The 27,755-nt window shown below is 36.5% G+C and overlaps 1 protein-coding gene across 6 annotated transcripts in view; it reads left to right on the top strand.

The window, feature by feature from the left end:
* Positions 1-23,852, top strand: part of LOC129577590 (protein Fe65 homolog) — a 45,013-nt gene extending 21,161 nt beyond the window's left edge. For 4 of the 6 annotated variants that reach the window (XM_055464934.1, XM_055464932.1, XM_055464931.1 and 1 more), the window contains 12 exons: positions 9,239-9,412; positions 18,878-19,091; positions 19,257-19,869; positions 20,008-20,099; positions 20,235-20,424; positions 20,515-20,642; positions 21,140-21,238; positions 21,366-21,502; positions 21,694-21,899; positions 22,015-22,191; positions 22,350-22,514; positions 22,929-23,852. In XM_055464934.1, coding sequence (XP_055320909.1) covers positions 9,265-9,412; positions 18,878-19,091; positions 19,257-19,869; positions 20,008-20,099; positions 20,235-20,424; positions 20,515-20,642; positions 21,140-21,238; positions 21,366-21,502; positions 21,694-21,899; positions 22,015-22,191; positions 22,350-22,493 — 2,148 coding nt within the window. In that variant the 5' untranslated portion in view covers positions 9,239-9,264 and the 3' untranslated portion in view covers positions 22,494-22,514; positions 22,929-23,852. The remainder of the gene's footprint in view (positions 1-9,238; positions 9,413-18,877; positions 19,092-19,256; positions 19,870-20,007; positions 20,100-20,234; positions 20,425-20,514; positions 20,643-21,139; positions 21,239-21,365; positions 21,503-21,693; positions 21,900-22,014; positions 22,192-22,349; positions 22,515-22,928) is intronic. The other 2 variants (XM_055464937.1, XM_055464936.1) reach the window with 2 other exon arrangements.
* The last annotated feature ends 3,903 nt before the right edge of the window (positions 23,853-27,755 follow it).

Below are 27,755 nucleotides of genomic sequence, written 5' to 3'. Positions count from 1 at the left end.
TCTCTCTCTCTCTCTCTCTCTCTCTCTCTCTCTCTCTCTCTCTCTCTCTTTGTGTGTGTATACTGTATGGTAGTTATAAGAATGACTTTGGAGTATCAGTAGAATGCAGAATGCATTTGATGGTCGCACACCGAAAATAAACAACAGCCATGTTACTATCTCGCAATTCGGTCCGTTATACAATCTGAGTCGTTGAGTAAATACATTCGAGAAAACAAAAATGCCACTAAACTACGTGGAAGAACTTTTTCAAGGCACATTACGAAAACGCACTCGAAACACTGCCGGTGGTCCCCACAATATCATACGATCAATTCTCTTGGAGAAAGGTACAAATACCATTGTCGCTATAACGCGCATTGCATTGCATTGCAATGCATCACAAAGTATTTTATTAGTGAAGAGAACGGGAGAGGGAAAGGGAGGAAGAGGAAATGGAAAGAGAATTACAAGTGCAATATCATCGTTGAACGCTTTGCGAACTAGTTGCAAACTATTTTTCGGAAACACATTGTCGTAATGGAACATCGAATTCATTTTGTTTTTGAAAACTCTTTTCCTGTGTCTCACTGTTTCTGCGAGTGTGTTCGAAAGGCTGCGCGAGCGATGATTTAAAATTAATACCGCCAAAAGACACAAACTTTTGCATCTACCAAATTAGTGTCGACTTATTAGTTATAGTTTAATAGTTTCCAAAAATTATTCCGAATGTAATTCCGGAAGCATGTAGTCCATCCAGTGCAAAGTGTATCAAGGTCAACCATTTGGATTCTGGCAATTTTCAAAGTGAAAATTATTACCGTTTACGATCTCGCTATGGATATTCAAGCTGAAAATAGCCGTAGAATACAACACTGGCTGTTATTGTAAACAGCGAAACAGGGCGGTGAAGCTTAGTAGAGGAGAGAAAGAGAGAGAGAGAGAGAGAGCATAGTTTATGCGTCAGACAACGAAAAGTGTCTGCTTTAAAGGGCTTTTGTTCGTGTCAGCGAAAACTTTTTAATTCATTTACGTTTTAGCATGAAAAGAAACGGTGCTGTGCTGTGCGGAACGAACTATCTGCTAGTTTCTGCAAGTTGACATAAATCAGTTGAGATAGAAATATTTTCGACAAGCAATATAGTGTGTGTATGTGTCTGTGAAATAAGAGCGAACGAGCTGAAGTCTCGCAATGGGAAATTAAAAAATACGTTTGGGTGTTTCAAAACTGGGTGGAGGTGAGCAGAAGACGAGCGTAGTATACTGGAATTCGCTTGGAAGTCAGCCGGAAAAATGCTATGTTCAAGCATTCCCACTTGCCATCCCACTTGCTGCTGTTCAGACACTCGCTTATAAAAAAAAACAACGTATACAAAGCGCAAAAATACCAAGCAATAATTTAATCGAATGTAACGACGCGTTCCGTTGAAGTTTTCTTTAAATTCTCTGTGTGTGAGCAGCAATGAAATATGCAACAAAAGAAGAACCGTATACATCCTTAAAGTTTGAAATTCTCTCTTTGCCAAAGTGATAACGTTTCAGCATATTTCGTTTGACGCTGAAGACAAACGGTTAATTTGCTGTTTGTTTATACAATTCGCAAAGAGCAGAGAAACACAAACAGAGAATGCAAAGCATTCGTGTTGCATAGCGGAATAGGGTTTAATAAATGTCTTTGTTTTTGCATTTATTCAATCATGACATTTTGAATCGTAAATTATTTTCCACCCAATCGATACTATATACATTCAGTTTGCTGTTTGGCTTCGCTGATGCCAAACAAATGGACATGGAAAACCGAATTCCACCGAATGACCGAATAAAGTAATGAATGAACTGAATTTATGTTAGAAAAAACCGCATCGAATCGATTCAAATTTCACATACTAGGCGGATTGATAATGAACTGAAAAAATTTTGTTCGCCAAATTTGCTATGTTTTATCAAGTTTTGACATTCGGCTAGGTCTAAAATGATGCATAAGTGACTTCTTATGTTATTTTTTACCTTTCCCACTGGTTCATAATGATTTTTCTATACCCAATGCCACTAACAATGCCCGAACTCATATTTTGCGACCTTGGTCGCTACCCTTTTTGGCGATTTCTACCCACAGTTTATGGCCCGCATCTATTCAAATGAACTCAAGAGACATTAATTCTAATATATAAAGTCAAAGACCTTTTCAAATTTCGCTTATACAGCTCCAAACGGGGCTTCGAATCCTCGAAAAATTGTTCCTTTTGCTCCATAACCAAAAATTTTCGGGGGTTTGTTGCTACCAAGCGCAATAAATCGTGAACTAATGAATGGATTTGGCTCAAATTTTGAAAGCTGTCTTATAAAAGATGCCTCTTGTCAAATATGGTAAGGATTTGATATTAGTGGCGTCCTCTCTTTGATTTTTCAGGTCATTATCAATCCGCCTAGTATATACGTATCCATTCTTGAGGAAATCAAAATATTCTAACTAAATTACCGACAGTGTTTGAATTTTCCAATCCACACGATAGTGCCTCCATAGATGGAATCGAAAGAGTTTTTCAAAAGAAAATTATTTCAATAAAATTTAAAATAAATCTTTTTTTTGTTTTTTTTCTTCATAGTATTAAAATATAAATTAAAACCTACCTTTTGAATAATAAAAATGTTTTCATTCTATGTGCTTTTTTTTGGTTTTTTGGCGAATTTCGTTTTCGTGAATTTTTCGTGAATTTCTGTTGAATTTATTCGGTGAATTTGGGAATTTCAGTTGAATTTCTCGGTGAATTTTGGGTGTTTTGGATTCTAGAATTTCAAAAAATTTCTGGAACTGCTGCGCGAAATTCGCAAAGTTCCATAAATTCTCAAAACAAATTCAACTGAAATTCACCAAAAATTCGCGAAAAAAAAACTTTCGTTGGAACTCCCCATACAATGAACATTTTTATAAAATTATCGCTAAAAAATGCTGTAAAAAATAAAAGAAATGAAATGAAAAGTAAAAAAAACGCAACACTTTGTTTGGAACCGATGAAATCGGTCAACATATAAATGCATTTTATTAAATTGTATTTGTTCACAGCCGTAATTTTTTAGCAGAATATTGAAATTTTTTGCAAAGATTCTTTCTCTTTTGAAAAACTCTTTCGATTCAATCTATGAAGGCTCTATCGAGCGGATGGGAAAATTCTAACCCTGATTACCGACAATTTGAATTCTCAATCACAGTAGTTTATTGCGAAACGTGAACACTTGAATTTCATTTCAATCGGATTTATCTCCGATTTCCTATATACTCCCGAACAGAAGCGAGAAAAATAAACACCAAACGAGCTTTTGCGCTTACTTAGCGATATATATATATATATATATATAGAGCCAATTGAAGCAAACACACTTACGCTCGTTGCTGGCGTCGTCGTCGTAATTCCCATAATTTGTGAGAGAGCATTGTGTATGCATTAGGAACATTATCCTTGACAAAATGGCAATATTTTTTCTCCGGACGCTTACGTTCCCATTTGATTATGTTTTTTTTCTACTTCTCCTCCTTCTTTTTCTTTTCATTTGTTTTCGTTGTTTGCTTTGCACTTGAATATATACCCACCATAGGTTTGCACGATTATTATAAGACTTCACGCGTTTCATTTGCTGGCACTGAAATTTCTCCGAAGGAACATAAGTGTTGTGGGATTTCATTATTTGCACGCTGCTTTTACGCCAAGAAACGCAACTGAGTGCGAGAGAAAGAGAGACAGAGCGACTAAAGTACCATGAAATTAATACCAAAAACAACCATATATACCATGTTGAAGCAGTGTGTACAGGTGTACACAGATATATTCATGACAATGTGACGGTAGTTATCGTAAAGCATGTCGTCTAAATATTCACATAAATATCAATTACATATCCCTGATTTTGGCTGTACTCATGAAATAAGAAGAAAGCCACTTTATTTGATAGAAGCCGACGTCGTTCTTTTTCTCTGTCTCACTATGTGTTCACATGTGCACCGAACATAGACTTTCGCATGAAAATTAAATATTATGTACGGGAAGGAAACCTTGAAATCGCGCGCCCCAAAAAATAAGACCACCAAACCTGGAAATAGTTTCTTAATGATTTTCTATGGGCCGAAATAATTAATAAACATACGCAATCTAATATCAAATTCAGTGCGAGGTTCGGAAATCAAATGAAAAGAAAAAAAAAACAGAGCTCTGATGAAAGCTCATTTTTAATCAGCACGGAAATGCCTAGATGTGTGTGTGTGTCTTGAGTCATTTCAACTGAAATAAATGATTAGTTGTCGCGTTGAAAGTTCAAAATGCATATCTCTGCTATATTTAAGGCTCATCCACTGCTTTCGACTGTTTGAAATAGTCATTGGGATATTGATTTTCAATAAATTAACTTTGATACGATAATAATGTACCGAAATAAGTTGAAAATAAACGAAACGAACAACAACATAAGAGTTGCTGTTGTTGTTGTTGGACATACAACATAGCTGAAGAGATACGACGAGTACCTGCTCATAATAAAACTGAAAATACAAACATAATGAGTGGCGCACAATTTCGTCTCATGAGGAATGTGTGATTCACCGAACAGTTTTTTTTTTCCTTTCCCGTATAAACGATATGCCAATACAAAGAGAGACATTACTATGGAACCATTTAGACTCACAGAGTCACAAAACAGGCAATATACAGGAGATGTATATAGAGAGGGTAAGAGAGAGACACAGAGAGAACCCAAACATATATTGTTTTCCACATTTGCTCTTCTTGTTTATGCGCGCTTATATACGGAGCACACACAATAAGAGACGTAAAAGCAAGAATCGTCGAGATATGAGCTTTGCATAAATGATGATAGCAATCGGACAGAGTCGAACGTTTTGCTTTGCACAATTACAATAAAAGGCGTTCTTCTGCTCTCTTACTCAACGATTTGCTTCTCTTCTTCTTCATCTTCTTCTTCTTCTTCTTTTTCTTCGTCGTCATCGTCGTCATTTTTTTCTGTGGTTGTGGGAAAAATCTTCGTCGTAAACTTGATGAGTCATGCCATCGTGTATGGAAAATGGGTTGTTCTGTTTTGGTGACAAGACGAGAAAAAAAATAACAATCGACGAAAGCGCTATAAAACCGAAACAAGTTACTTCCATTTTCGTCATTGTGAAAATATCTGCAATATTTTTTTTGGCAAACGAAAAATATGAGATGTGTATATGACGGCGGCAGTGTCTTGGGTCCAATTTAACTGGCGAAAAATGTGAGTATGTGCTTGCGTGCCTTTGCTTATATGGTGAATCACCCGATAAATAAAATGAAACGCGCGCACTCTAAGAATAGAATTCATTTTTGATAAGGAATTTCCCATTTAAAGTAAAAAAGGCCATTTTGATTAACTTGAATCGGCCATTTAATTTATCCAACAACAAAAAAACAAAGTTCACACAAATCAATTCCATCGACACACGATCAAAATCAGGAGTTTCAGTGCTTCACGCACGATTTTCTAAGCTGCGACAGCAGCAGCAATAGCAGCCGTAGAATTGAGGTACGTTTGACTGGCGCCACAATGTTGTCGGCCGAAAAGTATAATGAACCACGAAGCACAAAAAATAAACAAACAAATTTACGCCGTAACAGAAGCAGCCAGTTGGTTGCTTCATGTGTACATGTGTGGTGTGTGTTCTGTGTGTGTATGTGTGTTTAAGCGCGTAAAGAATTATCGAGTTGAGGGTGGGTTTGCCTCGACATTACGTGACATTCGAACATTTCAATTGACTCATTCGTTTAACGATCGATGAACGACGGCCACCGACGACGACGACGACGACGACGACGACAACGACAACAACATTAAATGAATATAAAAATAACAACAACAAAATCCCAATGAACATTGAATTTTTTTCGAAACATTTCAACAAGCACACAAATTAACTTCATCGGCGTTATTGTTCTTTGATCACCGAAAACAAAACACGAACAAAAAACAAATGTGTAGCGCGAGCGTTCGTTCGCGTTTTTGCCAACCTTGAACTAAGCCATGGACAATTTTTCTTCATGCTCCCATCGGTATTCTTTGTTGGTCTCGAAACGATTGATTTGCATTCGAAATAAGTATCAACGACGATGGGTGGTTTCTTTATGTATTGTATAGCATTCGATTGGAATATCAGTTTAGGTACAAATTTTATGACGGCGAATGTTGCGAAATGTATGCGATAAATGTCTTGTAATATTGCTGCCGCTTCTAATAAAAGCAGCCTTAATTATATCGGTTGAATTGCATTTCAAACACACACACACACACACACACACACACACAATGTTATATGGATCTTAATACCAGCTTCCACAGTCAAAGTAATTAAAACACTTTTGGCTCCTTCATGTCGATCCATTCCGGTGAGCAGGCATTAAATGATATTCACAAACTTTTCGGCTGGATTTCTACTTGCCTTGAAAGGAGGGAGAAAGAGAGAGAGAAGGTGAAAAACGGGAATAAATATCATTTTGTTACACATTTCACGCTATCTTATACATGGGCCAAGCACATCGACCCCATTCCCCTATGCACATCGTAAAAATGGTGATACGCACCTGAAAATGATAAACACCGTCGCCCGTATGCGCTACTCAAATTTACATATACTTCGAAACTAGTCGAAAAGAGATCATATATGCAAAAGCGCTGTATCTGCGCTGCGAACCGGTGTTACTCCATCATTTTCTTTTTTCATCCATTACATGGCTATATCTTCATTCAAATAAATTAAAGCCATTTTTCATGAAATGTCACCTAACTCTTGACTACGTACAATATTCGTGAACTGGAAAACTTGAAACGTAAAAAAAATTAAATTCAAAAATGGTCGGAAAGTGATGCGTATACGCGCCTGGCTCCACCTGTAATGGTGTATGTGTGTTTTTGAATGCCTTGTCAAAGGCAATATGAGAGCACTAGAAATGCTCATGCAGCCACAATGTAGCACGAAGCCCAACCGAAACCATACCATATAATGGGTTAATATTATGTCCTTGTCAAGCACCAACTTTTCAAGCTAAACAAGTATCCTTTTTCCGCCACGTAAACCAATGCAAATGACAGAATCCAAAGTGAAGTTTAATTACAAACTTGCCTCGATGTTTTCTAGTTTTTTTCGCATTTTTCTCCCTCCCTCCCTCTCTCTCTCTCTCTCTCTCTCTCTCGCTCGCAACGTTTCGTTTTCCTAGAAACATGCTTTACATTTTTTACGTGCTAAATTGTCAGAATTTATCTTGTTTCCTAGCAATTTGGAACGGTGGTGGCCGCTCGTTCATTTGTCATGGGTTGTCACGAATTTGGGACGCGAGCGTACACAATGTTGTTGAAGAATGACGTTCGCTTCATTTGGTTTTGTCGGTGAAGTAGAAATCGATAGTGATTTGATTCATGAATAAAATGGTTCTATAGTTAATTCGCACACACGCACATATATTGCTAGAGAGAAAGAGAGACCGAGGCTCGATAGGGAAAAGGTGAATTATACTTTTTGCGCCCCGTATGCCTGAATGTTTACAATGTTATTTACTGAAGCGCTTGCGAGTTCTCATTCTTACCAACAAACACACATACAGAGAACGCATTCAACGAACCAAATATAAAAACAATTCGTGAATATTGTTTGTTGTGGCGCGTCACGAACCAAAGTAAACGAAAACGCGGAGTACATCGCATTGTGAATTCGTGCATACTTTCACCCTACTGGGCTGTTTTTTTTTTCGTTGAAAATTGCGATGGCGGATCGATTTGAGACAAGAAGGCGCCGATCGCTAATAAAATCGGGTGCATATATCGTGTGAACCAAAAGCCATACAACAAATGGTTTTTCGTTTTGTTTCCAAAGTAATTTTCAGTGGAATACTTCGTTGATGTTTGGTCGAAAATGTTACTATTGCTGCAACGATCGTCTTAACCGTCGCTTCACACCACTTAAATATCGCAATTGAATGTCATTTTTTTTGGTTTGAGTGTATCATTGCATGCCTGTTGGATTTACGCTCGCACACATACAAAATGGGAATCATTTTCCGTCATTTCGTATTCAATCAAACTCAATTTGTTTTTCTGTGGAACAGGATGAATTCTAAAATTTCCCCAAGACATTATTAATAATGTTGAATTCGAGATAAAGCGAAAAATGCAGATCGAATTCAATCTGCACCAAAAACCATTGTTCGACTGGTGGTCGATTCGAATATATATATATATATTGAAAATGCTTTGAATGGGAAATAATACGGCTGAGTTGGTCGTGCAATTCACGATCTCAAACACAATTTGCTTTGTTTGCGGCAAGCGCGCGAGAGAAAGAGGGAGAAAGAGGGAGAAAGAAACACACACATACATACCCAGAATATCCACAGAACAATTGGTATGCAAAGAGTTAAGTCAAAGCACAAAAGTAACGGATTGAAATGTTGCTATGAATGCCCTAGAGGTAAAATCAGCACTTTCAAAATTATATGCAAATGCTTTGTGCTATGTGTGTGCGCGCGATGTTCGCCATGCAATGGCATCGATATCAAAAAGCAGCAACAGAGCAGAGAGAACCATAGCAGCGGTTTAAATTATCTGTGCGATGTTATTAAAAAAAATTCCATTGGGCCATGAAGTCGTCGTGAAAACAAAAGCATTTTCATTCCCTCTGCTGTTGCTACTGCTGCGAGCGCACAGAAAGCTTTCGCATATGCGAGTGTCGAAGCATAGAAACGCAGTGGGAAGGGACGAAATGGATAGAAGAATGGGTTGGGGGAGTGAATGATGTCATTGTCGATGTTGTATCACGATAATGTCATGCGAATGAAAAGAAATCGCGAATCATCGCATCGCTGTGTTGCAAAGGCAGAGCTCGAGGTGATGAATTCTCTGGCATACACAAAACATCCATACCACGTTGATTACATTGATATGATGAACTCTCTTTTTTCTCTTCTTTTGTTCGTTCACTAGTTTAGCGAATGTGTTGGGAAAGTTCCTTGAACTCGTTCATTCCGATTTTAATACCTTTCGACGCACAAACTTCTATATGGTGCATTCTCTTGGTATTGCTTTTTTTGTCTAGCACAAGCGAATCAACCAAATCGCTCTAATTAACGTCATCACCTATCTTTCTATTCACTTTATTTAGTTTCTCTTGACAATTTTTATGCTCTTTCAAATTGCAAGTTAATAAATGTGGTTTAATTTGGGTTTTGTTCTGCTTTCTTCTTTGCAGCTATCAACGGACGGCGTATCACCTGAATGTTGTTGTCGGGAGAGATATTAATTCGAACACCATTGAGTGTGGCTTTATTGCCGCCACCCTCTTTGATCGAATTGTGCAAAGCAATGGCAACTCTCGCTACACTCGCCAATCAGCAGAACATTGACGATGATGACATATATTTAGGTATGTATAAGTATATACTTGGTCTTCCGTTTGTCTCTCTCTCTCTCTGTGTTTGTGTTTATGCACGAACATATACTACATCAAGCTTCACGAATCAGCGTGCTTTGGCTCATTCCGAAAATAGAGTCATAGCCCGAAATGAGAATGTGTTTTACATGAAAATTGGAATGATAAGGCGAAAGACACGCACCGATGTGAATAAACAAAGACCACGACAGGAAAAAAAATTGTTAGCGAGGGGAACGTTGATGTTAAGGATCGATGAAAATTTTGCCATTTAAGAACCGTGCGGCCACAAACTGCGGTGCAATTGAAAAAAGCTTTCTATTACTGCTGCTGTCGTTCATGGAACGTGGAAATAGGTGCCATTTCTGGATGACTGCTCTTAAATTCCAATTGGACTGTTTGTCCATCGTTCATGCATATTCACATTACACCGTTGATCCAAAACAACAATAACAATAACAAAAAGATACGTATCCATTGCGTCTGTGCATAAGGAATGATATTTCAATAAAGTCACTCAGACGGACAGCCAAACAAATGCTCAAGTCCACGTAGCATTTTGTGTCAGTGTCATTTTTAATTGTTTGTTGTGCTATGTTGTACGCGCTCTGTGTCTCCCTCTCCTTTTTACTCGCGATCACATTTCCATCCATCGAGTAAACTTTTGTAGCAACGCGAACGGGATGTAAATGAGCATTTAGTTGATGGTGTCTCTTTTTTTTCCTATGTTATGTTTTTTTTTCATAAATTTTTCAAGTGTTTTTTTTTGTTTTGACATTGTTGTATTCCAACAGACACGAAATTCAATTAGTTGTGATACAACGAGTGATGCATGGCTGTGTGACGATAAAACGTTTTTTTTGCATTGCAGCGTACATTGCATAGCTACTACTGCTATCCATTCACGACTTTGTGATTTTGATTGCGGTAATTCATTCGGCATGTCGCACGCTGTGTCATCAGTAAAATGACCAAAGAACACTCATTCTTGGTTTCAATTGTAATGAAAATAATGTCTTCTGATTCTCGCTCTCAGCCATTTTGCGAATGTTCACGAATAAACGTAAGCGTGAGCGAGTGCGAATAGTAGCCAAAGCTGATTGTAACACTTTGTGCTGGTGAATCGAATCAATTTATTTATATTTATTTATTTAACGACCAATTGAGGACGACAAGGGATAGAATGCGACGAAAAATAAGGACTAAACAAGGAGAATGAACTAGATGAGCTGCCTCACGTATAGCATTGATAACGAAGGGAATTAAATGAAATTATATAACGTGTATCATATTGTTAACGTTGATACGCGTTTTTTACCGGCAGAATATGCGTTACGATGTCTGTGATGCCATTGCGTTTTTTTTTTCTGTTTAAAAGGCGGAAATATAGTCAAGCGGCAAAGTGGAAATGTAATAAAATGAGAGGCGCAAGTGGATGAGAAGATGAGATAGAGGGAACGGCGACAAAACTGCAAAAATACACTTGAAAGTGCTTAAAAGTGTAGTACAATATTTTTGCCTGTTCCATTTGTTATCCATTCTCGGTGTAGCAGAAAAACGAAGCAATTGTAAACGGAACCATTCTACTGTTCCCATCGAGTAGAGTGACTGTATTCTGCAGCTCCGGAACAAGGAAAAAGAAGACGTACGAAACAAGAACATCTCTTATTGAAAACACACACATACACACACACACACACACACACCTCTTATACTTTTCACCCACAACATGAGTGCGCACTAACGATGATGTGCGCGCGCTTTTGATCCACGCACGAAACGTATGGTAAATCCAAATTGAATACCGTACGCAAACAAACGAAAAATAGATGTCCTCTTTCGCTTTCTCTTTGGGTTTTCTACCAAGCGAAAACACAGATATGCGCGCGATAATCAAATCATTTCACACGCAAGAATTGTCTACACATATCGAAGTGTACGTACACGATGAGTGCTCAAATATAGATACGAACCATTTCCCTTTGTTTTAGCACACTTTTTCTCCCTGTATAGTTTGATGGTGCTGTCGCTTCGGTTTCTGCGATGTTACCGTTGTGTACTTGAGCTTTTGTCGCGCGTAAATTATTTGTTGCTTCCAGCAAAACGCTTTTTCTATAATCATTTTGCTGTAGTCGAAACAGCACACACAATTTTTTTTTCCTGTCTTTTTTCGTGTTTCTCTGCCGTTTACTCCATTTCGTTCCTCTTTCTCACACGCTCTCTCTCTCTCTTTCTCTTTCTCTACATATATTTCTCTTCCGCTCGCTTTATGTTCCACATTTCAATAATAACGAACCAAAATATAATGCACATACAGCATACTCACATATATTAATATTAGAGAACTATGTGAAAACAATATGGTGCGTGACTTTATTACATTTATTGGATCTTCATAAATAAAAAATAAACACAAATAACCGTGTGCACTGTGCACGCTGTGTGTGTGTGTCTGTGCGTGTGTGTGTGTGTGTGTGTGCGTGTGTGTATGTATGTTTGTTTGTTGTCCTTTCGCAAACGTCCGAGTGTGAGTACATGCAAAACGTGCCCATCGAAATGATGTTACGTCTTGTTGTAGATATTTGTATTATTATTTGTTGTTTTAGTGGTTTTGTCCTCCTCCATCTTCTTCTTTATTTTCGTTTTGTTTCTCCACCCCTTCTCTCTCCCTCTCTCCCTGTGTGTATTTTCATGTTTGTTGGTTTCGGACCATAAAACGTCAACATCTCATTTTATTGATATGCTGCATGCGACAAATTCGGCAAAGCTGATTCTATACGTCTCTATATTTTTTTTAACTGTTTTGATGGGCCATTTTCCTTTCGGATGTTACCTAGGGGACAGACACGATTAAAAAAATAGTGATATTTCGTTTAAAAATAGCAAAATTAGCAGAAATTAGAGAGACTGAAACTCTTTTGTTCCATACATTGAGCATTGCCAATACGTTTCCTTATGGGTTATGAGGTTGTTTTGTTTATTTACCGTTATTTGTCAACAAGTCTGCCTATATCAACGCATTGCACTGTACATAGTATATGTCCATAAGAAATACACAGAGACAATGCAAAAAGATAGGCAGATTTGTTTACAAACAACAATAAATAAACAAAACAAAAATCTCCATAAGGAATGCATTGGTAATACTAAATGTGTGGAAGAAAAAACTAAAAAATTAGCAAAAACTTATGGATTTAGAAGAAACAATGGAAAAATCGTTCAAAATAGTTGAATAAGGACAAATTGATACCGTGTCTTGCCCCCAGGATGTTACATGTATATATTGCTGTGCCCAATGAATGTTTCATTTTTCCACATAAAATTAAAACCCGATGTTTTTATCGCTGTCTCTGTCAGCCGTTTGGCCCATTTCTAAATGGACAAAATGGAAACAAACGTCTCGGCTTCTTCAACAAACAATACAAATGAGTTTTTAACAGTCTGAAAACAATCAAGTAAAACTGCTCCAGACATTTGTTTGTAAGCCTGCTCGCCCATTTTCTTCGCACACAACTGTTTTTTTTTTTCAAATGTTTATGGTCGTTGAATTAAAAATCTATTTTACAAACTCATTAAGAACAACGATTATCAAGTTCGTCGACGATGAAAACTCATTCTCCTTCAGTTTTTGTACCATTCCGTTTTCGCTTCCTTTGCCGACGATAGCGAGATACGCAGTAGTATGAAAAGCATTCATGATTTATACCGTTGTATTTGCAAAACGTGAGAGGCTATCCATAGCGATAAGGTAAATGTTTGCAACTAAAAAACGCAATCTCTCTCTCCGTTTGGTTGGAGCTATTTCCATTGGACATGGCATTACAATCAGAAAATAAGCAAGCGTTGTCGTTCAAGAACACGATTTCTATTGTATTTTATCGTTCACATCGATCGAAGAATATTTCATTTACAATTGTTAAGCGCTTGCGATTTGAATCGCAGAATACAAATAGTTGAAATTAAGTGTCGATCATGTGACTTCGATGTGGCTTGGATAGGCATTGACAATGGCCGCCTCGTCAAATATCATTGACATCAGTCAATGACAAATCTACTCGTACTTGCTGGTTGCCATTTATAATTAGCGAGCGGGGGAGAGAGAGAAAATCAAATTAATTTTCCTTGGAAACGAAACCATTGAATTGAAATAACAATTGAAGTTGCATGTCGATGCAATTGAAACTGCTGCTGTTGTTGTTGTTGTCTTCACTCGGGGTTCGCTGGGGATTGGACGAATGCGGTGCGACCAATTCAATGATTGTTTTTACAGATTGTACCTGCCCAAGTGCCCATGCCCATTCAGCCATTCCGACACACTACTGGCAATACATATATTGATTTTATGGCAAATGATGTTTCAAGCCATGCTCATGAGTCATGATTTTACCCGTGTATTTTTCAACGTTCCATTCGAACTATCACACATTGAGCTCATAATGCATCAACAATTATAATTGACTTTCCTTTATTGCCATACCAATCCACAGTCGTATACCAACACAAGCCTAGATTTCTTGGTAGCTGATGCCAATTTATGCACAATTTATAAAAGTTCATGCAATACTCAACTATAAATACTTGGGCCATCGTTTAGACCGAGTGCAATTCCAAGGATTCGCTCAATACTCACCTTGCAACAAGCGCACACACACTCGCCAGTCACATATTTGATCCATGTTAACCCTCTAATGCATACAACCGCCTCTAGACGGGAAACATTTGAATGCCTGTAGAATATAAACCGTACATCGGATGTTTTCTCTTTATTTTTGTCTGTGGCAATATTTGTCTATGTAGTCTAATTGTAAAGTTATAAACAAAAATGTGTGCAAAAACAAAAATTTGACAAAATAAATTATTCGAACTTCAAATTAGACACATTTTTGACACTTTTAAACAATGGATTTGATTGTTCTCTGATTTATGTCAATCGCATTGCCTGACTGAACCATGAGGAATCTAGGATTATGAATATTTTTTTAAATATCTATGGCCAAAAATGAACCAAGTTACAGTACTCCCAGCCCTGGGAAAAATGAATGCATTAGAGGGTTAATCTTTAATGTTGGAGCAACATCACATGCCGTACACAAACATTCAAACACACACAAGGCAGTGTAAGTCACAGTTGGTATATTACGACAGAAGTTAAAGTTTTAGCTCGTTGTTTTGTCGATGGTGTGTGTTTGGACATAGTGATAAAATTGATACAGTAAAACCTGTCAATAACGGAATCCAATGGGGAAATTTTTTTTTCCACTATTGACAAGAATTCCACTATTCAAAGGTTCCGTTATTGAGAGGTTTTTGAGTCGAACTAAACATGATTTTCCATTATTGAGTGTAAAAAGAAACAAAAAAAACCAAAGCATACTTTTTTATGGGTATTTAATGATCAAATCAAATGATATAATAAACGTGAGAACAACCTATGCTTTTCGCCGGCACAAGATAGCGGTGGCGCCTAAATAAGATGTATTAGCAATTTGCGGCATTTTTAAGAACTATCAATACTTTTTGTTGTTCTCACGAATTTCGCGACAACAAGAAGTATTGATAGTTCCTAAAGTTGCCGCAGATTCTATTTAGGCGCCACCGCTATTCACTGTCACGACAAATACATTGGTTCTTATGGCAGAGAAGCACACGTTGCGTGAGAAGGAAATACTGAAATAAAAGTATTTTTCATAAAATGAATGAAGGAAAGAACGAAAAATGAAAAAAAAACATTGAATGACAAACATTATTATTTAAAACAATCAAGCAGTCTAAATAGTGACTCAAAATGAGAAAGTAAATGTTACTCGTTTTTCGCACTGCCAAATTTGCGGCGATAAATTCTGCATTTCACGCAACGAAACAATGATTTCCAAACTTACTGTAAATATACTGAATTGCACGCGCCAATCGAGTGGATGTATTTTATTGGGAGCGCCAAAAATTTATTTGCATGAAATAAGCAATGATTTTGGCAGGCGAAAGTAAAACATGATACTGAAATCAATGTAATGTACATTGTACTGCAGGATTTTTATGTTTTGATAAAGAAAAAAATATAGTTTTAAATTGAAAAAACACGAAAAAAAAAGACAAAAAATTTTTTTTCGTGAAGAATTTTTTTTCCACTATTCGGAGTTTGAGTTTTCCGTTATTAACAGGTCAATTTGTATGGGAGAGCTCAACGGCCAAATTTTTTTTTCCACTATTCCCAGGTTCCGTTATTGACAGGTTTTACTGTAACATACGATTAACGTGATAAATCGGAAGAATCACAAAGGCGACTCCCTCAGTCGCACCGTCGTAAATTGAATGACTAATGCAGCCATAATCGACCTATCGCCTTACAAAATCAAATTTAGAATTTTTTTTCTTTATTCTCACTCTCTCCGTCTCTTCTTCTCTACCTCCCACCTCGTTTTTGCTGCTGGCTGTGCCGGATCCAGAATAGCAGCCGGGCGAACACATCTCAAATATCAAAAGATAAAGTATGCAAACGAAGTGGAAAATCCATCATTTTAACACAATGGGCATTAACAATCGACTACTGAACTATTTGACAACTTTACCGTAATTTTTTGCCCACTTTCAATAACATTCGAAATACGATGAAACAGAAAATATGAGAAGAAAAGAAAGATCAGCCTTACAAATTTCCATGTCGTAGTTGGATTTGGCTTTTTTTTCTGGTTCTGTTCGGATTTTCGCATTTTTTCTCTCCTGAACGTAATACCACTTATTTGACCTCTGTGTTCCGATTCGGAAATTATTAGCGTGACTGAAATGGGCGATAGAGGCAAAACCGAACATATCATCGTCGTTCAAACATTTTTTTCCCCGCAAATGTGCCGCATCCAAAAAATAAGCACCGAAGAAGCAGCAGCAGAAGAGAAAATAAGGGCAAAACTTTCTTATTGAGATCATTTATTTTAGTCATTTTTCTCTTTTTCTTCCTTTTTTTCTCGATTCCGATGGCCCTTTATGGCCAACTGGTATTAGTGTGCATATTTCGCATTTCTGGAATGTCGAAGCAACGATAGATAGAGAGAGAGAGAGAGAGAGAGAGAGAGAGAGAGAGAGATGAGGGGAGAGCGGTAGTGGGAGCAAGATACATGTGCGCGCTCTTAGCATGCACAAGTCATTTGAAAATAACATTTGCAATCAATAATATGTTTATGTACAGATCAATGTGTAAAGGAGCCGAAACGTTCGCATATCGCTTATTATTATGCAAGACAAGTAGTCGAAGCGCAAGGAATATTCTTTATAATGTTGCCGTTTTCAACATGTCAATAGATGATGCTCTATGCTTCTATTCTGGTTTCTGGCGCTTTTTTTTCCTTTTTTGACAATATCTTCCTTCATGTTTTCGGAGGAGCTTGTCTTTTCGCGTCGGGGCGACGCATTTTCTCACGAACCAACAAACACAGAGATAAATAATACACAAAAGGAAAGCGTATTCTCATTACATTTTTCGGTTGTCATTTGCTTTTACCGTATTTCCGTATTTCTTAAAATATTCCGGGCAGAGAATTTGCAGCGAGTTATATGGCAATTCACAATATCCCACCGAATATAACCGTTTGCATATGGATGACAAAGATGGTGGTGGTGTTGTTGTTGTTGTTTTCCATATCCCAATTGCATTTTATACTGTGAACTTATAACCATTTTCGGTGTTGAGTGCCAAAGTGCTTTTATTGTTTTTGGCGCTTGTTTCGCTCCCAAATTAGCTCTATGCTTAATATGAATTTCAATGAAAGTACCGATTAAATGATTCATTTTAATATGACGAATATGCTGGCTGGTGCTTTTGGTATAGCTCGTGCTGTTGCTGTTGCTGTTGTTGTACGAATTCAATTCGCTCGAAATGAAAAGCAATGGAATTTTTTTTTTCGGAATCGAAACGATGGAACGGATCGGTGTATCGAATGCAAAATCGATTTTTGTATAAATAAAAAATGAATTCGTGAATCATCACTCAGTTCGGGTCCTTGAAATGAAATGTCGGTTTAATAATTGACAAAAGTGCTAAATGCAAACACGAACTACCGCTACATAGTCGTGACGTTCGACAGCGTAACGCCCTTGCTCACTTGCTCCGCTATTTCTCACATTGTCGCAAAATTGACACTGTCATAGTTCACACTCTCTTTGCAGCCCGTGTATCGATTCGAATAAGAAATCGTTGGATTTTTCGAGAGACACACAGAGACTGAGAGAGAGAGAGAGAGGGAGAGACAAACTACGTGTAATTTGATTTTGTTGAAGTGTATCTTTTGAAGTCATCAATCTCATGCCAAGTTCAAGTGATATTGCCACATTTCATCTTCGTTAAAACGCTTTATCAAAAGCGATATGTGCACATCAATATTTATTGCGATGAAAATGGTGTGTGCGTGCCTCTGTATGTATGTGTGTATTAGAGAGCGAGAGAATGTTGAAAACTTTTACATCGAATTAAGAGAAAATGCTAACCAAATCAGGTTTGCATTAAATTGAACTTGCCATTGCATTGGATTCTAGGCACGGCTACTAAGCTTGCTACAACGTTGATGGCGATGACAGTGAGCGTGGTGTTATGGTGGTGGTGGTGGCTCTAATAAAAAGAAACATACCTTCTTGTGCAAACGGATGGGATTACACCCGGCAAAAGCGGAAACCGGCTGCACACAGTCAGTCCGATCAAATCATCAAATAGACGGCTATGGCATGCAACACACAGTAACGTCGTCGACGGAGTAGTCGGAGCAATGATGGCGGCGAGTCAGCCAATGTAATGGTGTGGGAAAAATGGAAAAAAAAGCGAATTGCAAAAGAGAACCGACGATGGCAATTGCAGCAAGTCGAACAAAAATGTTGGATTGGAATGAGAAAGAAAATGAAATTTTATTTATATGAGGCGCCAGTCGTTCTGACTCTGTGCCCGCCGCGATGAGTGTGACTCTATATTATTTTCGCCTGAAACCGAGCCGACGTGCATATATTCGCGTCGCAGGTTTTCTGCTTTTATTTTTTTGTTCATGTTGTGTTGTTTTGTTTTAATTTTATTTTCGTGAAAAATTCATCTATTATTCGTGCAGACTATATTGTAAATGAAAGAGAGTGAGTCCATGAGGCATAAGAGTTTTACGCAAAAGAATGATTTCACCCGTTGTGTATGCGAGCCAGAGGGAAAGAGAAAAAGAGATTTGTGTATGTCTTTCTTTTTTGTCCCGTTATACAACCACCGACATTAGCTATGTAAAACAATTAACCCATTAAGCTCACCATTGTCGCTGTCAAACAGCGAATGAAACCGCTTTACAATAAAAGCGCATAACATTGGTTGCGGTTTTACCTGCACACTAGCACACACGGAAAATGAGCAATAAAAAAATACAGCCATTTTACAGTGGCAGCACAGTAATCAAATAAAAATGTATTAAAATGGAATGTTATTTCTTATGATTTCATTTGCAGAGAATGGTTTATTGAGTTATGAAAACCCGAATTATCACATGGATCCCCAGCGCATAGAAAGCAATTCACATTTATACGAAGAGATATTATCCGAGCTTCAGCAACAGAATACAATTCGTACGACTGGAAAATCGCATATTGTTAGCAATCGTAAAGACTACGCACGTCTTGATATTGGTTCAATGGGTGTCGATCTAAAGGAGCATTTTCACAGGTAATTTTCCAACAAGAGATGGAGAGAGCGAGGGCGAGACGAGGCTCAACGTCTCGTTATCATGCTTGGCGCTGATTTCACACGAATCGAATCAGTTGCAATCATGTAATTTTCGTATTATAATTCAATGTGTATGTGTCTTTGTTATTCTCGTTTTTGTTGTAGCACGCCTGAGAAAGAGAGCATTCTGGATGCTCAATCTCCTTCGGAGCTGAAACGAAAAAGCGATCAGGTGCCGGAGAAACAGGATCCAAAATCCAATGCCGACAGTAACATTTTATCGGATGAGAATACACATGCAAAAATCAAACACGTTTCGGGTGATTTGAATGCGGACGATTTGTATGCGCTGCCAAACAAGCGATCAGCCGCCGCAAAAACGGCAACCAGTGCCATTGTCACCAATGATAAAAATGATAGTAAAGTGTATGAAGTGGCATCGGATGAAGAAGACAAAGATGAATGCGATAATAAACATGCGAGCGAAACGATCGAAGACAAAGATGCAAACAATGATTTACCATTCGGATGGGAAAAGCATGAAGACAATGATGGCCCGTATTATTGGCACATAAAGTCTGGCACAATACAACGTGAACCGCCTCTATTTCCCAAAGAGCCCGTACCACAACAAGCCGGCGACATAAAAACACCATCGTCTGGCTTGAATCAGTCACCGTCGTTGCTGCACATGCAAGCCACATCATCGGTGATAACCAAATTTAGCCCATATTCACAATATCACAACTCTGGCATGGGATTTAATGTACGAACACAGGTATTTTATTTTGTTGATTCGCATTACATTGAACTCGCTCTCTGTTCATTCGAAAGGGAGAATGCGAATAAGAAATGGAGAACGAAGAGACAATCGTATCAAACCGCCTTTAATGCGAAAATTTTGGTTGGTTTTCAGGAAACACAAAGCTTATCAGTCACTCGAAGTAATACAAGCTCTGCATTGGATTTTGACGAAGAGAGACGCCGTAGAGAAGACTTAGTTTTAAAGTAAGCAAATCCATTTCATTGTAATGTATTTATTTATTTCTTTTGGAGCACACACGTGCTGTCGCTGTGTGTGTGGCAGATAGAGTGAAACCACGCATTTATTCAAATGAAATGAAAATCGAACACAAATTTCAGACGAAGGAGTTATCCATTGAAATCGGACTCAGACCGTCCCATAAGGTTTGCCGTCAGATCACTGGGTTGGGTTGAAATAGCCGAAGAAGATTTAACACCAGAGCGCTCATCAAAGGCCGTCAATAAATGCATCGTTGACCTATCGCTTGGACGTAACGATTTGCTCGATGTCGTTGGCAGATGGGGAGATGTAAGTTTGATATAAATCAAATTTTAAACGAAGCTTTGTTTTGAATTTATTCCGTTTATCTCTCTTTCTCTCTCTCTCTCTATTGTACAGGGCAAAGACTTATTCATGGATTTAGATGAAGGTGCTTTAAAACTAATAGACCCAGAAAATTTGACAATACTAAATACTCAACCAATCCACACGATTCGGGTGTGGGGTGTTGGACGCGATAATGGACGGTAAGGATTACGATCCATTGTTGTTATGTTTTGCTTCTATGCTTAACTAAATTCATTTAAAATGCACACAACAGTTCGCTCCATAAAAAAAGAACAACAAAAATATTACGTATAGCAACATTTCATTTGGAATATTGTGTTTTTTTCTCTCTTTCTCGCATGCTGCTTCCATACAATTCGAAATATCTAGTGAATGGTAATTTAGTTTGGTCTATGAACAAAACAATCGTTTTTGAAGCTATTTCGTTGGCAGCCATTTCCATCCATCCAAATAGCCACTTTACATTAGATTGCAAATGCGAATTTATGTTTACTATTTCATAAAATGAAATAAAATGATTCGCCTCGTTCAAGTCCCGTACTACCCACGTCCATATTTAAAACATCAAAAAAGACACAAAGTCAATAGAAAATTGAACGAGAGCATTTAATGCATCGACATGATTTGATTTTTTGATGTTGATTTGGTTCATTTATGATAATGTTCATTTTTGCAGGGATTTCGCATATGTGGCTCGGGATCGTTTAACACGGATTCATATGTGTCATGTATTTCGTTGTGATACGGCTGCCAGAACCATTGCAAACACATTACGGTAATAATCCATTTAAGCTTGCACAATATCGTAAAAAGACAGAGTGGAAGAAAGAAGTGAATGAAATGGAAAAATGAATTTGCATGATGATTTTTCATCTCTTTTTCTCTCTCTTTTGCTCGTTTAGTGATATCTGCAAGCGAATAATGATTGAACGATCCTTGCAAATAGACTCGAACAGTGGTAGCATGCATGCAAACGAATCACGCTGCGCTACACGACCAACCGATTTGCCAACCGAGAATCGACGATGGGCTAGACATGGTAAGTTAAACTCTTCTGTGTATTTGTGTGTGTATGTGTTGATGATGATACAAATATCTTGATTCGATTCGATGCATGCATTCGGAAAATTCTTTACCGCAACAACACACAACAATGCGATACAAACACACGCCAAATTGAATGTGCATAATAAAATGGCATTAATTTGGTTTTGTTTTTTTATTCATTAGCGCAATCGTTTCCGACGCCAATGGAAGAGCCAAAAAAAGTGTTGAAAGCCCAGTATTTGGGCTCAACGGAAGTAAATCAACCGACCGGTATGGATACGCTGAATGCAGCCATCGATGTCATGGTGTACGGTGAATCAAAAATGGAACAATGGGAAAATGTGAATGTCGCCGTGGCACCGAGCATGATTAGCATAAATAGCTCAGAGGTATTGTATATGAAAACGCATTTAAAAATTACACACTCGATTAGAAATCCATTAATCAATGCGTTGCGCTCTCTTTCTGTCGCTCTTACCGTTTCTTTTTTTTCTGCTGCAACAGGATGATAGATTAATAGCTGAATGTCGAGTACGGTATTTGAGTTTTCTGGGCATTGGCAAAAATGTAAAAAATTGTGCATTCATTATGCACACGGCACAAGATAAATTCGTATGCCACGTATTCATGTGCGAACCATCGAGCGGAGCTCTGTGCAAAACAATTGAAGCAGCGTGTAAGGTGAATGTTACAGTCGTTCTCTGGATATATGTTTGCAGGCGGAAAATTGAAGAAGAAAAAAAGCACGTTGTAAAATGGTGCTATATTTAGAAAATATTAACGCATGTATTTCTCTCTCTCTCTCTCCTCTTGTCTCTCGTTCAATTCCATGGAAATAGTTGCGCTATCAGAAGTGCTTGGATGCGCATCCCGAAAGTCGGCTCTCAAGCGATTCAACAACACCAAACAAAGGTATCGGAGCGACAATTAAAAATCTCATGAATACATTATCATTGAATAAGAAAGATCGCACTAATTCCTGAGAACGAGCCAAATCTCTGCAGGTATTTGCATCGAATCACATCTAAATAAGAAAAACATAATTCAAAAAAACCAACCATCACAGTACTAACTACACACACAAAAAAATCAAACCAAATACTCTCTGAAATGAAACACAATAAAAAAAGTCAAACAAAATTATTGTGCATTTGATGGCCAAAATTCCAAGTGTAAGCTTCATTCATAAACATCCACCTATATAAAAAAAATAGAGTAGATCGTTTTGAGAACTAAAATAAATAAAGGAAAACTGAATTTCCCTCTATACTCTCTCGTTGTAATGGATAATAAAATTCAAGCAAATCGAAACGAAAAATTCATTTAGCTTTGCACATTATTTTGTTTCGCAACACTATGGAGTGTCCCCTCAATATGTCATGTACTAATTGTGCTATCGGCCTTTGTTTGCATTTCAGGAGCTGTGGCCGCTGCCAGCAGAGAGAGAAATCATACCTCATCGTCATCTTCAATCACCATTAACAAATAAGCGAATATTTGACTATCGTAGTCCTTAACTAAAAGTGATCTACGAACATAGAGTGCTCACACATAAAGGACAGCCGATACATCACTCAGAGAATAAATAATTGCTTCAACATACCACAAACGCATATATATATATATATATATATATGTACACACAGTACCACTGACGACATTCCAGCAGGAAGATTCAAGCAAAGGGGAGATTAGAACCAGGAGAGCCGCACTCAATTTCTGCAAATAACTAAAAAACCACATTTACCAAATAAGTTGAAGACAAAGAAAAAGAATAATAAGAAGAAAAGATATCAATACGTTATGACAGACGAAGAAAGAAAGAAAAACAAATCCTAACCTATTTAAATGTGCTTAGTGCTATTTGAAATGTGTTCTTTTTTTCATTAGGTGTACATACAAAAACAAAATCTATAGCGAAAAATTTAGCAGATTTTATTTTAATACATGTTTGAATCGAATTCGATTTGCGCTCATCAATGAGAATTACAAACACAGTGAAAACCAAAGAAGACGAACAAGAGACAAGACAAACAACAACAAAAAAAACGAATACCAATGAATATGTCATAAGTCAACAACAAATATACAAATTGATATTCAAACAAATTGAAAATAAAACAAAAATAATGTTGCTATCGACGCTTTTGCAAATGTAGGCTTAATTAGTGCATCGTTGTTTTGTTCATTAACCAGAAAAAGAAGATGAGGAAACTACACACATACATACACACACAAACACACTCTTGAATATAATCGTATTCAGTAAGAGGTAATAATCATTATGAAAATGTTTCTAAACAAATGCAAAAACAATGTATTCACATTCACTCAACCGCGAATATTGTTCTTTCAAAAGCGAATTTAGCAATACATCTATGGAAATCACACAAACCAAATCCATACACATCCACTCCATTCATAAGTATATGGACATTCAATGACTAGATGAGCGCTTTATTTACGTTTTAGTTGACATTTTTTCAAGTTAGTGAGTCGTTGTTTTGATTTATCCATTTCCTGTGTTTATACTATTTCTATTACGTTTTCTCACATCGTTGTGCGCTACATATCACACATCGTCATCACATTCACACATGTTCATCGCAATGTGAACTTTTTTAAAATTCTGTGCAAATATGTTTTCAAGTGAAACATTCCGAATTAAAAAAAAAAAGAGCTTTCATTTGTTTTTAGACAAAATTTTTCATTCATCAATTTATTTTTTCGAGCAAAAACATTCAATTTTTCAAAGTAACAAAAATGGAGTTTTTTTGGCTTCAAAATAAAAGTTAAGATTTATCTTTATGAACTTTACGCAAACACTCATCTTCAAGAATGCTCGAACAAAGTTCTTACGTTTAGATTCACCGTTTTTTGTGTGTCAATTCTTTTTTCGTATTTAATTTCTTAATTTTAAAAAAATCCAACATTTTTCTGTTTATAGTCAATTGCTACTACTTGAGTTTTCGATTGAGATGGAGAGTCTGAAATTCAGATTTACAAAAAGAAAAACTCTGCTGAAAATAGCACCATGGAAAAGTGGTTCTCTACAAATATTTGATCGTAGAGTAAAAAAAAACGCGTATAGCATTTGAAATTCATTTACTGGGTGTCTCAATTTAAATTTATGAATGTACACTAAAAGTTGATGATGGGGGCCAGAAATTGTATCCTTACTACTAAATTCACTTGTAAAGTCATGTATAGAGAAAGAGATATACCAAAAAAAAATGTTTATTTAAATTATTAGAAAAAAGTTGCATCTCAAACCGTATTACTCACTATATTAAGAGGCAGAAAAAAGTGGAAGAGGAAACAGCTGCCAACCGATTTAAGTGAACCAAGCGGCGGTGCAAAACACAATATTATCTTCACCGTGCATTGTATAACCGAATAGAAGAGTTTAAGGTTAAAATCAACATGAAAAAGTAAAAAGAAGATGTGCAAATCATTCACTCACTCACCAGCTACCAAAGAAAGTATTACAATCATCAACTAGTAACAACTAAATGGTCACATAGACAAAATATATAATATCATTGATTCGAAATCCATATGTCTCACTATCATTCGCTAGAGCCAATTTTCATGAATTTCCTCTCCACTTTCCGAATCCAAATGCTGTGTTACAATTTATTTCTTTATTCCCCTTAACACAAAAAAAAAAACCAAAATATTCCCTCAAAATGAAATTGGCTTGAGATTATTCTAAATTGGAAATACAATTGCAATTTTCTCTAGTCATTTTACATTCGAAATCGCCTTCTTCAACATTTAATTTTAGATCATAAGAGAGAATGAATAAAATCACATGCATTTAAGCTATTTCATCAAATAAATGAAGCAACCATTTGAATTATTAACCAAAGTCGGAGTCGTTTTGCTTTACAAAATGAATATATCAAGTAAAAAAAACAAGTTTTCGAATCTACACACCAAATGTTCGTTCGCCGGCCAATGAAATGGCTGAATAACAAAAACGCTAAGTAATTAAATGAAAGAAAAAACAAAAAACAAAACAAGTATTATATATATGTATTTAGGCATTTAAAAGTAAATTATTTAAACAAGAAAAAAAATGAAAACGAAACAGATTACGTAATGAGAAAATAATTAAAAATTACACTTTAAGCTAAAGAAAATGCGATTAAAAAAAAAACAAAAACAATATATATTATGAATTATATAGTATATGTATCTTGCAAAGTAACAAAGCAGCTGCGATTGCTTACACCATGCTTAAAAGCCTTTTTTGACAAAACTATTTATTGAAATGATACACAGAATCAATCCGAATAAAAAAATGATTAAAACAAAGTAAACTAAAATTAGTGCTTAGAACAGTGAGAGAGAGAAATACAAAAAAAAAAACATTCAGCAAATTTATGAGGCGCAGTTTACAACACTTATTTTTAGACAGAAGAAGACGGTTTTTTTTTCTTTCATATTTTTATTGCCATAGAGTGAAAATGAATGGCTGCTTGCTATATAATGCTAATGGGTCTTTGGACTCAGATTTTTTTCTCTGAACTTATTTCACGATTTTTCTCCTCTGTTAGTTCCATAGTTGTAGTGGCTTTTCTGTTGTTCTCGTTTTTTTTTTTTTTGTATTTTGTAGTGCAAACATACACACTCACACATTCATAAATTGACATTCGCAAAGGCAACGGGTTGCAAAAGAGCTTATAATATGATGGAACAGGAGTTTATTGTGCAAACAATTTTTATTGCAAATATCTCAAATAGACCTCGCTTTCTCTTTTTCTCTCATTTCAATTTAGAATATGATAGAAAATGCGCCAGTAAAAAAAGATATAACAACATACTGAAAAAGAACAAAACTCATTATAGACTTTCCTTCAACTATCATTATTCGTTACATTAATATTTTAACGAGACGAAACTGTTTAAAAAAGAACTATATCACTCCATAGACGAAATGAAAATATTGAAAAGAAGTGAAACAAACTCGTAAGAGTTCCCTTCTCACTCTCTCTCTCTCTCTCTCTCTCTCTCTATACATATATCTCTCTCCCTGTATCTGTCTGTCTATATTCAGTGTGATTCGGTCTTTGAGAGAATTTATTAGCATTTTCGTTCGCTCGTTTCTGTTCTTCTATTCATTTCCATTCGGTCGGTTTTTTGTCCTTTTTTGTTTGTCGTTCGCAAAATGAATATAATGAGTTTTGCCAGCGCATTAAAATTTCAAAATGCTATTTAAAAAAAAATGAGAAGAAACAAACAAAAAAAAACAGTGAAAATAAAAAAAACGCAACTATATTTATATATATATATCGAATATTTTTGTATTATGTTCGCAGCTATTATACAAATGCTAGACTAACAAGACAAAATGAACAAGAAACAAATAACAATATGAAGAGAGAGAAAAAAACACTGGAAATAAGCGGAATAGTAAAAGTAATAACAGCAAAATATGTTCAGTCGATTTTTTGAATTTATGTATGTGAAATGAAACAGAAAAAAAAACCAATTGATAATGAAAAAGAAATGTGAAAGAAACAAAGAAACTAAATACACTTTGAAAGACAAGAGATACCAATCTAACAATCAAATTTTTACGTTCAAACACAACAAGCGCTGAGTGAAATGAATTCGAAATATCTATCAACACAAACAAAGAAAAAAAACACACACACTAACATAACAAAGCAAGGAAGAATAAAGACGAAAAAAAGCAATGAGAAAGCAAATGATATTTGATGGAAAACCAAAAAAAATGCTTGGATAATTTTGCTCTTATTTTTTCATTTGTACCATTTCCGTTTCCCTGTTTTGTTTCTTTCAATTTATTTTTTTCTACAAAATAAAAGTATGCGTAACATTAATGGTGTGGCGGTTGTTTTATTTTCACAGAGATGGAAAAAAAAGAAGGTGAAAATTCTTCGTTCTATTTTCAGATCGTCGAGTATGTGCTTTTGTCTTTGTATCACCTGCGGTCGCAACACAGCAACTGGAACACGTTCATTCGCATGACAAACACCGAATTCCTTTCTCTCTGTTTTTTTTCCTCGAAAGACGAGCGCAAAAGCTCTGAGAAAGCGTAATAAATTCTCTGATTGTAATATGAGGCGTATGTGTGCAATTGATTGCATCCAAGCCAAATATAATAAATATTTGAAAAGGCATGAATATGGAACGGTTTGTAGGTTAAAATGGATTTTGAATGACCTTAAAACGATATGCGAGTGAGAGAAAGGAAGGGAGTACGAAATATTGAA

The sequence above is a fragment of the Sitodiplosis mosellana genome, unplaced genomic scaffold, assembly GCF_009176505.1.
Source record: "Sitodiplosis mosellana isolate CC-2019 unplaced genomic scaffold, AAFC_SMos_1.0 Smas_scaffold_6197, whole genome shotgun sequence".
In the NCBI taxonomy this organism is placed as follows: domain Eukaryota; kingdom Metazoa; phylum Arthropoda; class Insecta; order Diptera; family Cecidomyiidae; genus Sitodiplosis; species Sitodiplosis mosellana.
The sequence above is the reverse complement of the archived record's forward strand: the minus strand, read 5'-3'. Positions and strand labels throughout refer to the sequence as shown.